General features: G+C 64.2%; 2 protein-coding genes and 1 long non-coding RNA gene across 14 annotated transcripts; 2 read left to right on the top strand and 1 right to left on the bottom strand.

Moving 5' to 3' along the window:
* Window positions 1-2,598: 2,598 nt before the first annotated feature.
* Window positions 2,599-4,043, top strand: LOC103222129 (uncharacterized). The gene is made up of 2 exons (XR_493505.3): window positions 2,599-2,709; window positions 3,188-4,043. It is a non-coding gene; the product is annotated as an uncharacterized lncRNA (long non-coding RNA).
* A 2,711-nt stretch (window positions 4,044-6,754) lies between these two features.
* RASSF7 (Ras association domain family member 7) lies at window positions 6,755-11,625 on the bottom strand. Of its 9 annotated transcripts, none has more exons than XM_008021185.3 (7): window positions 11,521-11,625; window positions 10,413-10,520; window positions 9,035-9,165; window positions 7,989-8,686; window positions 7,456-7,584; window positions 7,296-7,377; window positions 6,755-7,216 (listed from the first exon to the last, which is right to left on the bottom strand). In XM_008021185.3, the coding sequence occupies exons 1-7, from the start codon at window positions 11,595-11,597 to the stop codon at window positions 7,188-7,190; spliced, it is 1,254 nt and encodes a 417-aa protein (XP_008019376.2). In that variant the 5' UTR covers window positions 11,598-11,625; the 3' UTR covers window positions 6,755-7,187. The 9 variants fall into 9 exon arrangements, with proteins under 9 accessions (XP_008019376.2, XP_037854679.2, XP_072878299.1 ...); XM_037998751.2 differs by adding an exon at window positions 10,720-10,808 and having other exon boundaries at window positions 6,755-7,377; window positions 11,521-11,606; XM_073022198.1 differs by having other exon boundaries at window positions 6,755-7,377.
* On the top strand, window positions 11,619-16,056 carry LMNTD2 (lamin tail domain containing 2). Of its 4 annotated transcripts, none has more exons than XM_007967097.3 (13): window positions 11,619-12,137; window positions 12,234-12,386; window positions 12,737-12,824; window positions 12,946-13,101; window positions 13,357-13,425; window positions 13,510-13,598; window positions 13,900-14,162; window positions 14,411-14,507; window positions 14,623-14,806; window positions 14,878-14,997; window positions 15,063-15,259; window positions 15,489-15,687; window positions 15,925-16,056. In XM_007967097.3, exons 1-13 carry the CDS (start codon window positions 11,950-11,952, stop codon window positions 16,054-16,056), a joined length of 1,935 nt encoding a protein of 644 aa, XP_007965288.2. In that variant the 5' UTR covers window positions 11,619-11,949. The 4 variants fall into 4 exon arrangements, with proteins under 4 accessions (XP_007965288.2, XP_037854668.2, XP_007964641.2 ...); XM_037998740.2 differs by having other exon boundaries at window positions 12,210-12,386; window positions 14,623-14,734; XM_007966450.3 differs by having other exon boundaries at window positions 12,210-12,386.
* The last annotated feature ends 62 nt before the right edge of the window (window positions 16,057-16,118 follow it).

Raw genomic sequence — 16,118 nt, 5'->3', positions numbered from 1 at the left:
TACAGGCACCTGCCACCACACGCACGCCCGGATAATTTTTTTGTATTTTTAGTAGAGATGGGGTTTCACCATGTTAGCCAGGATGGTCTCGATCTCCTGACCTCGTGATCCACCCGCCTCGGCCTCCCAAAGTGCTGGGATTACAGACGTGAGCCACTGTGCCCGGCCTTTCTTTTTTTTTTTTTTTTTGTGATGGAGTCTTGTTCTGTTGCCCAGGCTAGAGTGCAATGGCGCAATCTCAGCTCACCACAAACTCCGCCTCCCAGGTTCAAGCAATTCTCCTGCCTCAGCTTCCCAAGTAGCTGGGATTACAGGCATGTGCCGCCACACCCGGCTAATTTTGTATTTTTAGTAGAGACAGGGTTTCTTCATGTTGATCAGGCTGGTCTTGAACTCCTGATCTCAGGTGATCCACCCGCCTTGGCCTCCCAAAGTGCTGGGATTATAGGCGTGAGCCACCGCACCCAGCCTTCTCTCTTTTTTTGTTTTTTGTTTGTTTGAGACAGAGTCTTACTCTGTTGCCTAAGCTGGAGTGCAGTGGCGTGATCTCAGCTCACTGCCAGCCTCCCAAGTTCCAGCGATTCTCCTGCCTCAGCCTCCCAAATAGCTGAGATTACAAGCGCACACCACCACGCCTGGCAAATTTTTTGGTATTTTTAGCAGAGATGGGGTTTCACTATGTTGGCCAGGCTGGTCTCAAACTCTTGACCTCAGGTGATCTGCCCACCTCAGCCTCCCAGAGTGCTGGGATTACAGGCTTGAGCCACTGTGCCCAGGCTGTTTTCCCTCTTCTAAGCACGCTGATCATTGGATTTAGGACCCACCCAGGTAGTCCAGGATGATCTCGTTTCAAGATGCTTCCTTTAATGACATCTGCAAAGATGCTTTCTCCCAGTGAGAGCACATTTGGGGGGCCTGGGTATTAGGATGTGGCTATATCCTCTTTTTTGGGGGGGCACCGTCCCACTCACTACAGATGGTGAAAAAAGGTGCCTGTGAAATTGGCAGGACTGCGGCAGAAGTGAGTTCACTTCAGCAGGGCACGACAGGAACGCAGAGCTGCCCTGTCCTCTTGCCCCTTCTTGTCCCCTAGTCTGACTGCCCTGGGAGCTTCTGCCCTGCCATGAAGACAAGGGCCTTCTCAGGGCTCCCACTGACTCTTAGGGGCTCTTTCATGACCCACACGATCGAGATCTTGCTGACCTCTGACCCCCAATAGAACAGAGTGGCTCCAGGCTCCTCTGGGCACCTTCCCCATCCACAGGCGGCCAGAGGTACAAGGAGCCACTGGGTTCTATTGGGGGCCAGGGGTCAACGGGTCAGAAAGACCTTGGTCATGTCTTGCTGATCATGTCTCAGTCACCCCAGACTCTGCACCTGAATTTATGTCCCCAGCCTTCAAGCCCCTGAGGACATGGGCTGGGTCAGAGCCTCCCTGGGGCCCCAGCACTTCTCCAACGGGGCTGGGGTTGGGGCAGTGAGCAGGCTGGGGCCTAGGCCTGCACGGATGCCAACGCAGGGAGGTCATGGGGCCAGGGGAGGACAAAGAGCAGGGCAGTGAGTTTAGGGCCAGGGAGCTGAGGGGGGGCGGCCCGGGGCCGAGGACCAGGGTGACAGTGCCAAGGGGGACCAGCGGCCAAATCTCCCTTGGCTGCCACTTTGGGGCCTCACCCCGGAGTCCAATACTTTCAGGTCTGAAGCTGGCCCTGCGTGTCCTAACGAAGGTCAAACCGTCAAGGCTCCTTCGATTTTACACCTTTTCAGGGCACAGACAGGCTACTCTCGCCTCGTCCCCACAAAAGACTGGCACGGGGCTGCGAGGACCCCCGAGCCCCGTGCAGCACCCGCTCCAGGCTCCAGAGGCTTCCGCGGAGACAGAGCGCGCAGGAGGGACCCAGAGTCCCCAAGGGCGCCCCGTGGGGGTCGCCAGGCAAACCAGGCAGAGCCAGAGCCCCCTCCTCGCCAGCCGGACGGTCCCGGGCGTAGTATGGGGACCCCAGGTCGCCCGGGGGATGGCGCGTGCGTCCCGAGGACGCCGTGTCTGGGCTCGCGCAGGCCCCTCCCGGGTCACGGCCTGGGATACGTGAGCCGGGCACCCAGCGGGGTCGGGGGGGCGGCCTGCGGGACGTGGGTGCGGGGCACGGAGGCGGCCGGGTCGTACCACCGCGCCGCTGGGAGAGGGGCAGCTCCCAACCGGCCCTGCCGCCCCACACACAACCGCGGGCGGAGGACCCGGCGCCAGGCTGTGCCCTACGCCCAGCCCAGAAGCCCCGCGAGCCCGGGCCGTACCACCGCGAGGCGGGAGGAGGACCACCTCGGGCCGTACCATCCGCCAGGCTGGGGGACGCGCCCTGGCCCCGCCGCGCCCTCGCAGCTGGCGCCCCGCAGGCCCCGCCCGGCAGGTGCCGCCCCTCCCCGGGCCGACGTGCAGAAAAGAACGCGCCAGCCTCGCCAGCGAAGGGCCGCGCGGCGGTGGGCGGGGCGTCGCGAATCCCCCTCGCGCCCACTGGCTGCGTTGCGGTAGGGCGGGCCAGGCTCGGCCGGCCATTGGCTACGGGACCAGGTCATTTGCATACGGGGCTGGGCGTGGGGCGGCTGGGCCCGGGGCGGGCAGGGGGCGCGAGGGTGCCCACGGCCGCTGCTGAAGTTGGGCCGAGAGCCGGCGACGACCCCGCGCCGGGGTCGCAGGTGACGCGCGAGGGATCCCAGGTTAGCGGGCGGGGCGCCCCTCAGAGGCCGCCCTCCCGCAAGGGCTGCGGGGGATCGGGCTGGGCAGGGGCGGCGGGGCTCGGACGCCCAAGTTGGAGGGGACGGGGGTGGGGTCGATCCCTCCGCCCGCCCACCCGGCAGTCCCTCCAGGCGCAGGGCAGCCCCTGCCCACCGCACACTGCGCTGCCCCAGACCCACTGTGCGTGTGACAGCGGCTGATCTGTGCCTGGGCAGCGCGACCCTCCTGGCCCCGTGACCCGGGTCTGGCGGGCAGGCGACCGGCCACACGGGGACGCGAGGGCAGCTGGACACTGTGGGGAGGGGGTGCCCTGTGGATGGGGTGTGCCTGTCTGGCCACCAGGGACGGCGGGTAGGGGGAAGCGGAATCATTCGGGGGCTTTGCTGCCCTCTGCTTACTGGGGCTGAGGCTGGGTCAGATACCCTCTTGGAGGGAACTTTCTTTTCCTTGTGTGTCCAGGGTACCGGTGTGCGGAGTTCCTGTTGCCAAGCCGATGGTGGCCCTGGGCAGGCACAGGTGTTGTGGTCATATCTTGAACCAACAGGACCATCCTCCTGAGGGCCACCTCTGGGGACTTCCTCCTGGAAGGGAGTGACAGATTTGGTGCTTCTGTGTGTTTCTGCTGCTTCAGTGGGGCCACTGCAGGAATCGGCGCATGGACCCTCCAGCGGCCTGTCTGCTGAGCCTGCCTTCTGAAGTCCACTGTGAAAATCAGGACTGGGGCGAGTCCGAGCCTACAGGCCCTGTCCCCCCTCCCCAGGTCTGCAGGAGTTGAGGGCTGCACCCGCTTGCTGGAGAGGGAGAGGCAGATTTAGTGGACGCCTGGCATGGACTCGAACTGGTCTTTGGAAGCTCCCTGTCCTGACGGGGTTGCCTGTCACCACTTCGTACTGAGGGATGGCAGGACCTGCACCTGGGAAAGGCTGTGTGTGGCCTTGGGGTCCACACCTGCAGAGCTGACTTACTGCCAGACGGTGACTTACTGTGGGCCACGCTCAGTGAACCGGGGTGTCCTCAGCCGGCCCTACAGAGCACTTCTGTGCTGGGGATGAGTAGGAACTCTGGGCGAGAAGGGCGCCAGCACTGCCCCTCGATACAGCCTGGCTCTGCCTTCTGCCCATACTTATACCAGGTGGGATCTCTGCCTGCATCGCCTGGGGATTGGCTGGGCTTGGGTCCGCCCTGCTGTGGAACTGTATGATTTTAGGGAGCCCAGCCTTTCCTCACGTCAGCAGAGTTCACAATATAGTTTTCAAAGTATAGTTTAAAACTCAAAAGTAAACTTTTCAGCAACTCAAAGGTTTGCTGAGTGATCTGAAGCATTCTGGCAACTTTTTGGGGCCATGGGATTTGGTTCACCTGAAACAGCCAGTGAGACGCCGGGCGCGGTGGCTCACGCCCGTAATCCCAATACTTCAGGAGGGGGAGGCAGGTGATCGATCACTTGAGATCAGGAGTTCAAGACCAGCCTGGGCAACGTGGTGAAACCCCGTCTCTACTAAAAATACAAAAATTAGCTGGGCATGGTGGTGGGCACCTGTAATCCCAGCTACTTGGAAGGCTGAGGCAAGAGAATCACTTGAACCTGGGAGGTGGAGATTGCAGCGAGACAAGATTGCGCCACTGCACTCCAGTCTGAGTGGCAAGAGAGACTCTGTCTCAAAAAATAAAAAATGAAACAGCCAGTGAGGAGGAAGGCTCCCTGCCTTCCCCACCCCAGAACACAGCGGCTGCTGGGACACCCTCTTGGTGGGGAAGAAGGCCGGTTAGCTTCATCAGAGCTAGCAGCAGCAGACCAGGGATGGGCACCTAGGCAGTGGCCTCAAAAGGAACAGGTGTTCCTCGAAAACACAAAGGAACAGCGCATTGCATGCTCTGCCAGCTCCATGCCTGCTTCCCATTGGGGGGCTGGGGCATGTAGGGCAGAGCTCATGACCCCGGGGAGGACATGGGGGTGGGCTCCGGATGGCACCTGGCATTGCCCCCTGCTGGCCTGCATGATGGTGTGGAGGGCTGGTCACAGAGGTACAACCATCCCTCCAGAATGTCAGTGGGGGCTGTGGATGGAGGAGTAGGCCCCTCAGACCCCAGGCCTGCTGCCCAGGCACAACTCACTTGGCCTATGCATTCCAGGCTCCACCCCTTGTGACCCTGGGCTTAGCTCCATCTGGGGCCACAGGTCAGGCAGGTCCAGGCCCCCAAGGACCTCCCAGGGACAGGCGGCTGTGAGCTGGGCAGACAGGAGTGAGGTCAGGTGGAGACCCAGATCCAGGGCCACCCAAGAGAAAGCTGAGTCCATCCCAAACTCGCCCACTCTCAGAGCACAAAGACCCCATGATCTAGGGCAAGCTTGTCCAACTGTCGGCCCATGGAGTGGCTTTGAATGCAGCCCAACGCAAATCTAAACTTTCTTAAACATTGTGAGGTTTTTTTTTTTTTTTTTTTTTTTTTGAGACTGAGTCTCCATCTGTCACCCAGGCTGGAGTGCAGAGGTCCAGTTTGGGTTCACTGCAAGCTCTGCCTCCTGGGTTCACGCCATTCTCCTGCCTCAGCCTCCTGAGTAGCTGGGACTACAGGCACCTGCCACCACATCCAGCTAATTTTTTGTATTTTTAGTAGAGACAGGGTTTCACCGTGTTAGCCAGGATGGTCTCGATCTCCTAACCTCGTGATCCGCTCACCTCGGCCTCCCAAAGTGCTGGGATTACAGGCATGAGCCACTGTGCCCGGCCAACATTGCAATATTTTTTTTATGATTTTTTCTTTAAGCTCATCAGCTATTAGGGTATTCCATGTGTGGCCCAAGACAATTCTTCCAGTGTGGCCCAGGGAAGCCAAAAGATTGGACACCCCTGACCTAGGGCATCCCCATCCTCTGTCCCAATCCCACCCATGGCTGTACCCAGGTGTAGGGGTCCCCCACATTCTTCTCTAACTCTAACCATGGCCCCTGGAGTTGGGGGTGTATGGCTTACCCTGAGGACCAGGAGAGGTGACAGCTAGCCCAAGGGCCCAGGCAGGGGCTGGGCTGGGATGTGGACACGATTTTTTTTATTTTATTTTGGAGACAGAGTCTTGCTCTGTCACCCAGGCTGGAGTGCAGTGGCGCGATCTCGGCTCACTGCAACCTCCACACCCCGGGTTCATGCCATTCTCCTGCCTCAGCCTCCCAAGTAGCTGGTGGTGCCCACCATCATGCCCGGTTAATTTTTTGTATTTTTGGTAGAGACAGGGTTTCACCATGTTAGTCAGGATGGTTTCGATCTCCTAACCTCGTAATCCATCCACCTCAGCCTCCCAAAGTGCTGGTATTACAGGTGTGAGCCACCGCGCCTGGCCAATTTTTTTGTATTTTTAGTAGAGATGGGGTTTCATCACGTTGGCCAGGCTGGTCTCTAACTCCTGACCTCAGGTGATCCACCCCCTTCAGCTTCCCAAAGTGCTGGGATTATAGGCATGGGCTACCGTGCCCGGCCCCTGCCCCAATTTCAAAGCTTCAAGCTCATAGCAGACATTTCACACCCACCTGGGGAGGAGGGGGCAGCCCCTGCCCAGTAGTACCCATGCCCTCCCTGGGGTGGTGAAGTGGCCTGGGCCTGGCTGACCTGAGTCTGGGACCCGCCCCCACAAGTTCTCAGTAAACCTGACGGGCGGGTCTAGCTTGTCCTGGTGTCCTCAGTTCCTGCTGCTGGTGGGGCCCAGGCAACAGGATGACGGGAGTCAGGTGGGAGGGGGTGCAGACAAATACCCAGGACAGTCGGGCTGGGCTGAACCAGCAGGCCCACCAGGCTGGGGCCTCACAGGAGAGCCCCTGGGGTTAGGTGAGGCAGGGCAGGTGGAATGTGGAGCCCAGGAAGCCCCAGCCCTGGGCCCTACTGAGCACTGGCGCCTGAGGGACCCTATTTTCAGACACTCCAGCTGTGGCGTGCCCCAGGTGTCTCAGGGTACTACTGCTCAGTGGCACCCTGTGGAGGCTCAAGTTCAAGACCTCAGACCCTGCCCAGCGCAGCGTCGGCACACACTCAAGCCGCTTCTGGCAGTTTATTGAGGTTTTCACGTTGGGGTAGGGGAAGTGGCACACACGTGCTTTTGCCGTGTACACACAGTGAAGGACCCCTCCCATAAGCAAGCACATGCTCACAGCTTGAGCACACTGTCCATGCATTTCCTGTCCCCAACAGGCAGTTGCGGCCTTTGGGGCCTGGCAAGTTCTGAGCTGGCTACGCCCCATGCTTTTCCAGGGTGCTGGCAGACCTGGCAAGGACTAGGGCAGTCCCCCCCTGCACCCCCAGCTCCTGAGGCCAAACCCAGGGCTTCCCACTGTGTGGTGGAGGAGCCCTCTGTGACCGCCAACTCTCCTTCTGTGGTCCGGGCAGGCTGGTCTCGAAGCCCTCACTAGGCTGTCACAGAGGCTGGGGTTGGGCTGCCAGAGGACACCACTCTGGGGCAGGAGCTGCTGCTACCTCCAGTTCTGCTTCATGGGGGCCACTGCGGGAGGACACAGGCTGAGGTGGCTGCGGCCACAGGAGGGCCCGGTGCCCCAGGGGGAGGTGGAGCACAGACATACCCTCGGGGCCTAGGCTGGGCACCAGCATGGGACTCGGAGGGGTGCCCAGGAGGGACTCCTCTCTGGCTGGAGGCAGAGGGCCCTGTGGGTTGGGAAGTCAGCTTGGAGTGGGGCTGGGCCAGGTCCTCACCTCCCAGCCTCCCCCAAGAACCACTCCGACCTGAGTGCCAGGAGGGCCCCTGTCAGGCCGTGGGGGCGGTGGCAGCGCAGCCCCCGTCTGCTGGATGAACTGCTGCAGGTTGCACTGACGGAGTTCCCGGTTCAGCTCCTCCAGCTCCTGAGCCTGAGCCTGGGGGCATATGGGACCCTCAGGAGGTATAGCCACAGGGCTCCATGCTCAGGCCCCAGAGGGAGTGCTCTCCTGAGTCAGAGCCTGTGACCCCCATATCTGCCGGTGTCAGGGATGGGGGAGTGACAGGATCAGGTCCGCAGGTTCACCTGCCTCCCGAGTCGGACTCTGTGACTCCCATATTTGCGTGTATCGGGGTGGGGGACTGACAGGGGATCAGGTCCCCAGGCTCACCTGCCTCCCGAGTTGGACCCTGTGACCCCCGTAACTGCGTATCAGGGGTGGGGGACTGACAGGGGATCAGGTCCCCAGGCTCACCTGCCTCCCAATTCAGACCCTGTGACCCCCGTATCTGCCGGTGTAAGGGGTGGGGAAGTGACAGAGAAACAGGTTCCCAGGCTCACCTGCAGGGCTCGCTCTGCAGCCTCCAGGGCCCGGCTCACCAGAGCCAGGCTACCCTGCACCTCTGCACTCTGTCGCTCCTGAACAGCCAGGTCCTGGCGCAGGCGCTCAGTGGCAGATGCCATAGGTGAGGGGGGCCCAGGGGCCTCCGCTGCCAGCTGCAGCTCAGCCTCCAGGGCACGGGCCTGAGCATCCAGGGCCTGCAGCCGGGCGGCATGCTCAGCAGTGGCCGCGCTTAGCGCCTGCAGGCGTGCCTGTCCCTCCCGCTCCCGGGCTTGCTCCCGACGCAGTTCCTGTTCCCAGAAGGCCTCGTGGCCCAGCTCCTCAGCATTCCTCTGCACCCTGAGCTCCAGGCCGCGCAGGTCTGTGCAGTAACCTGGTGTGGGTGTCACAGGGGCCGCAGGCCCAGCGGGTGAGAGGCTGGGGGCTGGCCCTGGGGTCAGTGTTTTGCGGGGCTCACAGCCCAGCGCTGCCCGTGGCTTTGCAGGGAGGCTGGCACGAATTGGGCAGCGTTCCGGGGGTGGACAGTTGTCTGAGGAGGGCCTTCCAGCCAGGCTGGGCCCTGTGCGCCTCAGGACAAACTGGACATCACTGGCGAACTGTCCACAGGTGGCCTGGGCGCCCACTGGACACTCCTCTGGCAGCAGCTGCCGCTCCTTCTCCCTAAGCCGCTGCACAAGCACAAAGCGGCCAGTCTGGCCTGTTAGGGAGAGAAGATCAGCCTATGTACCCCCGACTCTCTGTCCACCTGGCTTAAGGAATTGGGGAGGACAAAAACGATCAGCAACCACTCCCACTCTCCTCCGGGGGGTGCCACGGGGCTGGACCACTCTCCTCTGGGGGGGCCACGGGGCTGGGTCACTCTCCTCCCGGGGGGGCCACGGGGCTGGACCACTCTCCTCCCAGGGCGGGCCACGGGGCTGGACCACTCTCCTCCCAGGGCGGGCCACGGGGCTGGACCACTCTCCTTCGGGGGACCATGGGGCTGGACCACCAGGTCCCACTTCAGCTCTACCTGCCCAGCCTGCCTAACCCCGAGAGGACTCACCTATTGCTTGGGCTAGTGCGATGACCACTTCCTGGCAGGTGGTCTGCTCCGAGACCCCACAGACCACACGCTGGATGCCATCCACCCACACCTTCAGCTCCATGGCCGCCAGCCCCAACAACATCCCTGTTCTGTGGGGAGGGTGCAAGCCACAGGGTCAGAACCTACCTACCCCTATCGAAGCCTGGTCCTCCTCTCTTCTTTCTCCTGGCCTGCCCTAGAAACGGCTGGGCTGCGACCCCTCCGCATGGGCCCCACCCTCCTGTGCCAGCCCCACCCGCCGGCCACACATTCCTGGGGTGGCGGCCCTCCGGAGCACGCATCCTCCCCCACTTCACCAGCCTACTCTTGCCACGCCCGCACTCCCGGAACAAGGAGAATCATTAACCAGATCCAGGATTTCCTGCCCGCCTCACCTGGCTCGGAGGGCACTGCCCCCTCCCCGGGCGGCGCGAAGGCGCCCGCACGCCAGGCCCCGCGGCCGCCGCCATGGGAACGCCCCACCCCGACCTGCTCAGGCCGCAGAGGCGCTCGGGGTCGCGACCCAGACCTCGACCCTGCAGATCGAGCGGACTCCGGGTCTGAGCAGCCCCAGCCAGCCCGGGGAGTCCCGCCGCTGCCGCCCAATCGTTGCACTCGCCCCGAAGGTCCCGGTCCCCGCGGCGAGCACAGATGCCCGCGCCGCGACCCCAGCCTGGCGGGAGCCAGGGCGTCACCGCTCCGCAGGGCGGGCGCAGGTGCGGCACCGCCCCCGCCCTCCGTCCCGGCATCGCGGAAAACTCTCCCCAGTTGGAGTCGGCACCCGGCCGGCTAGAGGCGCGCCCCGCGCTCGAGAGGCCCCGGGACCCCGCGCGGATCACCTGGGCGCTCGCCAGCCTCGGTACCCGCTCGGGCGCCGCCGCAACCTGCCGCCCCCAGCGCCGCGGCGCGCCCCGGACCCGCGCCCCCATTGGCCCGCGGCCCGCACGCCCCGCCCCCAGCGCCTCTATTGGCTGCTCAGCGCGGGTGTTCCGCCCCCTCCCCCGCGCCCATTGGCTATCTCTGTCACGCCCCTTCCCGACCCATTGGCCTGCCGCCGCGCCCCGCCCCCAGAGGCTCCAGGTGTGGGCGGGTCGGAGGGAGGGGCCGAACCGCGGTCCCCGCCCCCACCTCCACCCAGCGAAAAACGCGGAAACGCGGCGGCTGCGACCCGCGGGCAGCGCGTCGAGGCAGGTGTCTGACCCCGCTCCTGGGCCGACTTCCTCAGCCGCCTTCTAGTGTATGGCGGGTTCCCGCCCAGGGAGGGTCTCTGGCCTGGGATCCCGCAACCCCCGCCTGCGTTCAGGGGCAGAGGGGCCAGCCCCTCCCCTCGCTTCCCGGGCCAGCCTTTGGAGCCTACCGCAGCGGCAGTAGCCTGGACGCGCGGGGGTCGCGGAGTCGCAGGGTCGCAGGATCACCAGTCGCGGCAAGGGAGGTAGAACTCTGCGGAGCTGGCGGGCGCCGAGCCCTGGTGCGAGAGGTGCCCGCTCAGGGGAAGGCCCGGACTCTGGCTGAGGCTCTTCTCCTACACCTTCCTGCCGCTTTTGGACCCAGTGCCAGGCCTTACGCACAGTGAAGCTGGCTGGAAGCTGCTCCTCCACCCCCTACCCTACTGTCCCGCCCAGGGCCCCGCAGCCTCGCAGTCAGCTGTGTGGAGCATTGATTACCAGTTCCGCCCAGCTCGGAACGAGTTATGGGCGTGGAAGGGTCTCCTGCCCGGCTGTCTCCTGTGCTCCGCTAGGGAGCCCTTACATAGCTGAAAGTTGCAGAGGTGAAGAGTGAATGAGTGAGGGCGAGGTGGAGGGTGAAGGCTGGAATGCTTGGGTCTTGTGGGTCAGGTCTGGGACCTCGTTTTTGTCCTGGAGCAGAGGGAATACGTGCCATGGTAATGAGAATGCCCACAGGGCCCACTGAGGGTAGCCCAGAGTGTGTGGAGATGGCTGGGAAAGGTGAGGCTTCAGTTTGGGGGTTCAGGTAGGTGAGGGCCTGTCACTGAGGTCAAAGGAGCTGTGGGCTGGGCCTGGTGGTGGAGGCAGGTGCCTGTAGTCTCAGCAATTCAAGAGGTGGAAGTGGGAGGATCACTTAAGCCCAGGAATTCGAGGTTACTGTGAGCTGTGATCACACCAAGGCACTTCAGCCTGGGCACCAGAGCAAGACCCTGTCTCTAAAAAATTAATTATTAATTTAAAAAGAGGCTGTGGGCAGGGGCATACTATTCCCAGTTAGCGTTCAGCACGGTGCCCAGCTTGTCACTGTTACCTGTCTGCTTCCCCCACACACCCATGGCTATGCTGGGCTGGCCCACAGGCAGCAGTGCCCCCATATTTATCCCGCAGGTGCTGCCAGGCTAGGTAGGGGATGCTGGGGCCTCCCTCAGGATGCTGGCCACTAAGTTGTCCCCCCACTAAGCTGAGCAGTGGCTCAGCCTCTCACACCTCCAAGCTGGGCTGCCCCAGCCCAGAACTCACCCAGGGGCCTGGTCTGGGGTCTCCCTGGAGGCTCCTGGTAACAAACAGCCCCTCCCCTTCTGGGTGCTGGTATCCATGGCAACGGTATAGAGCCCTTCCCTCCCAGGCCTGCTTGGAGGTCCGGCCTCAGGTGAGTGCTGGGGGTAGAGCCCTGAACTAGGGGTACAAGAGACAGAAAGAGGGATACCACATCACAGGCAAAGGGCCAGCTCCTGGGTGGCAGGGGACATGCCAGGGACATGTCAGGGGGTGACCTGCTACCCCATCCTGGTCAGAAACACGGGTGTGGACATCCACATGTGAGTCTCTTCAGAGAGTGACGCTCTGTGAGCAGTGGTGCCGCCTGGGCTGCTCCAACCTGTGTGGCCACACGAGGCACAAATAGCCAACTTGGGACCCCCGCCCCTCCGCTCCTGAAGAACATTGAGAATGGCCCCCAAGTCTGGCCAGGGGGTTGAAGAAGCCGAGGAAGAGGCTCTCCTGTCCCCCACAGAGCGAGAGTCTGTCAGTGGTCACCTGGGACCTCCAGCAGGCGCACCCGCAGCCCCCGAGACCCCCACATGCCTGCCAGACACCACGCCCCACCCCACACGGGCGGCCTGCTCTGCTGACCTGCAGTAAGGAGGGGAGGGAGGAGTGGTGAGCCTCCTGGGCCAGGTGGCCAGGGGCCCAGCCTGAGTAAGCAGCAGGGGCTGCTGCTGCTGCTGCTGCAGGTTGGCTCTTGAGTCGCTGGACCCTCGCACACTGCGGCTGCTGTGGAAGCAGCGAGAACTGGAGATCCAGGCCTTGCGGTGGGCCGTGCAGAATGGCAAGGACACCCGGCTCTGCCACATCCTGGAGGAGGTGGCGGGGATTCCACCCAAGAGGTCTGCAGCACAGTCCCCAACCAACCCAACCCTGCCCTGTCCTTGCCCAGACTCCTGGTTTCTGTCTGACCCCAATCCCAATCGCTGAGTCAGATCCTTACCCTCATCCTTGCCTACGCTGACCCTCCACCCTGATCCTAAGTTAACACGCTATAGCCTCAACCCTAACCCTGCACATGTGGATGGGTGCTAGACCCCTGCCCAGACCAGCCGGAGGCTGGCCGGCCCCAATGGGGCTGTACTGTGTGCCCTTGGGGCCAAGGTGGCAGTGGAGCCCCTGACCTGACATTAGAAACCCCCTGCCTGAGCGGGGTTCTGAGTGAGGGCTGCTGAGGTCGCCCCTCCTCCAGGAGCTCCTACAGTCAGGAGAAGTTCCTGCAGAACCAGGTCCAGACGCTGACCCTGGAGTTGAAGGAACAGAAGGAGCGAGCCCAGTGGGTGAGGCGGGGGCACAGGGAGTGGGCAGGGTCCTGGTGTTGGGGAGCCAGGCTGGGGCTGGCCTGGGGGCCTTCTGCAGAAGATCCCCCCCCACCACCACCCACGGGCCCTCCCGGAGCAGGAGAAGGAGCACCTGGAGGAGCGGCTGTTGCAGACCACCCGCATGCTCCAGGAGGTGGAGGCTGAGCTGCAGAACTTGCAGAAGTCCTGCCTCCTGCAGCTGGCCCGCTCCTCGTGGGTGGGCCACATGCCACGATCCCAGACTGGCAGTGTGGAGGTGAGCCCGTCCCCCAAGCCCTCCTGCCCCAGGCTGCCCTCCCCAGCCCTCCCCCTCTCATTGGGTGCCTCTGCTGGGGTGCCCTGGCCTGCCTGGAAGCCTGCCCTGCTCAGGCTGCCTCTGGAACTCTGGGCTCCAGCAGGGAGGAATCAGGAGGCCTCAAAGCACAGGTGAGGTCAAAGAGAAGAGGTGCTGTAGGGGAGGGGTACCCTTCACCCCAGCCCCTGCCCACTGGCCTCTGGTCCCCTCTTGCAGGTGGTGATGGCAGAGACTCTGATGGACCCAAGTGACCTCTCTGAAAACATTCAGGTCCCCACTGGGGAGGTGAGCTGGGCCTCCCACGTGTGTGGTCTGGGATCTGGAGCCCTGCGGGAGGGGAGGACCACGTGCCTGTTGCTTCCTGGCCAGGGCTTTCGGCTGGAGGACGTGGACTGGAACAGCATTGCCCACCGGTACCCCAACCTCTTCATCAGCCTGGAGCCCAGCTCAAAGCAAAAGTAACTGCACAGAGCAGGGACTCCCCAGGGGCCAGAAGGGAGGGCTCACCTTGGCAGGTGAAGACGCGGAACACTAAAAGACCCCTTAGTGTCCCTGGATAAGTCCCTTCAACCTTCCAGTGCTCAGTTCTCTGACCTGTAGGATGCGTTAGGGTTGAGGGGCCGTCACTGTGCTGCCATGAGCTGGGCCTGGGTCCTGGGAGGCAAGAGGGGCTCCCTGCTGCACTGTCTTGTGGGGCTGGATGGGGACAGGGCTGGGGTCTGGAGCTGGAGTGGCCATCAAGCAGAGTGTGGTCCACAGGCAGCCCCGGCCCTGGCCACAGCTGGACACGGGGAGCTCAGAGTCCTCTGGAAAGCACTCTGAGCGGCATCACAAGACCGTGGAGTGGGGCTGCCTGCCCTGTCTGAACACCAGCAGCTCAGGGGGCGCTGACTCCGACTCCAGCAGCTGTCAGCGGGGCCTGCCTTCCCTCGTGCAGGCGGTAGGGCACCCACCCCGGGACCACCGCGCTTCCTCCAAGCAGGCGCTGGTGCAGGCCAGGAGCTCCAGCAGGGACTTGGAAGGTGCAGTGGGGCGGGTCTCCCCTGGTTACCCTTCAGCCATCCTTCGCCCCCTCAGAGCTGTGATATCACCCAGAGCCCTAAAGGAGGTCCTCCAGCCCCCAAGATCCAACCACCTTTCCTGCCCCATCTGACCCTGGCCCTGCTCCCCGCGCCCCCAGGTGCTGCAGGTCTGTTCTGGCCTCACAGGGAATGTCCCTGTGAGGCACTCCATTCGAGGGTCCCCTCCCCAAAAGCGCTGCTCTCTCTAGATCTCCAGAAAATCCACTCACCCAGGCATGGCGAGCCAGTCCTGGCGCCCCAACCCTGCACAGACCCTGACCATCGGAGCCCGGAACACCTGCAGAGGCAAGGGGCGAGTGACCCAGGCCTCCCGCGCTGGGCTGGAACTGGTTTCCCGGCGGGGCGCGCAGCTGTGCGGTGGACCGGCCGCATCTCCTTACAGCGCCCCCTCTTGTCCCAGCCCGACAGGCCTGAAGATCGTGGCGGTGAGCTGCCGGGAGAAGTTCATCCGCATCTTCAACCCGTCGCAGGAGAGCACGGCCGACCTGAGCGGCATGGTGCTGAAGCAGCTGGTGCGCGGCTTGCCGGAGCGCCTGTACCGCTTCCCGCCGGGCACGCTGCTGGCCCCGCGGCACCACATCACGGTGCGCCCCGGCCCGGGAGCCCGGCCCCGACGGCCCGGCCGCCCCTCACCCGCCGCTCCGCGCCCTTCCAGGTCTGGGGCGAGGGGACCCGCAGCGCCAAGAAGCCGCCGCGCGCGTCCTCGGGCCGGGAGCCCGTCCCCCTCCTCTCCAGCCGCGGCTGCGCGACGCTGCTCCTGAGCCCCAAGGGCGAGGTCTGTGCGGGCCCCCGGGGGGGCGGCCGGGGCTGGAGTGTGGGGGTGACCGATGCGCCCCGCAGGTCCTCAGTGAGCACCAGATCCCACGCCGCAAGACTCCGGCCCCGAGGGTCTTCGACGACGGCACCGACTTGTCCATCGACCGCTTCCCGCTCCCTGAAGTCGGGCCCGGCGCTGACACCTGCAAGCCACCGCGCCCACCTCGACCCCTGCGCAAAGGCCGGGTGCGGGAGCCCCGGGTCAGTCGCCGGAGACCAAGGTGGGGACCGCGGGTCCCCGGGATCTGGCCTACCTCCCCAGGCCCCGCCCCAGAGAAACAGTGCCTCGTATCCCCGCGCTAGGACGGCCCCCAACTTCCCCAGGCCTCGCCCCGGCCGCCCCCTAGTCCTCCAGGACGCCCCGCGGCCCCTGCTCAGTCCCAGGCACGGAGCCCTCTAGGGCCGCCTTTCCGGGGCCGGCCGCCACCCTCACGACCCTCCCCCCACCAGGACGCGGGGCCTGCTGCCCCCAATGAGCTCGGCGAAACTCTTCCACGCGCGGGAGGGGCCCGCGCGGCCCGAGAACCCCGAGATCCCCGCGCCGCAGCACCTGCCCACCATCCCAGGTGACCCCACCCTGCCGTCGCCTCCCGCAGAGGCCGGGCTGGGGCTGGAGGACTGTCGGCTCCGGAAGGAGCACCGAGTTCGGGTGAGTGCGCGCGTGCGGGTGCGCCCCCTCCCCTGTCCCTCCCCCTCGTCCCCTCCCTGCTCCTCCCCTCTCCTTTTCTCCCCTCCCTGCCCTTCCCCCTCCCGCCCCTCCCGTTCCCTCTTCTTTTCTCCCCTCCCCGCCTCTCCCCCTCCCGTCAGCTCCCCTCCCCTCCCCTCCCCTCCCCTCCCCTCCCGTCCCCGCCCCGCCCCGCGCCCTCTCAGCCCCCGCGCCCCGCAGGTGTGCCGGAGGAGCGTGGACCGGAGCTGCCCCCTGGTGGCCCTGTCGGTGCAGAGCACGGCGGAGAGCAGATTCGGCTTCCGCTTCCTCAGTTGCCTGCCGGTCACCGCGGACACCTGCCGCGGCGCCTAGGAGCGGAGGAGCGGGCCGGGACTGCGAGGGAGGGCGCGGGCGGGCTCGGGGGCTGGGCGGGC

This window comes from Chlorocebus sabaeus, chromosome 1, assembly GCF_047675955.1.
Source record: "Chlorocebus sabaeus isolate Y175 chromosome 1, mChlSab1.0.hap1, whole genome shotgun sequence".
Lineage (NCBI taxonomy): Eukaryota > Metazoa > Chordata > Mammalia > Primates > Cercopithecidae > Chlorocebus > Chlorocebus sabaeus.
The sequence above is the reverse complement of the archived record's forward strand: the minus strand, read 5'-3'. Positions and strand labels throughout refer to the sequence as shown.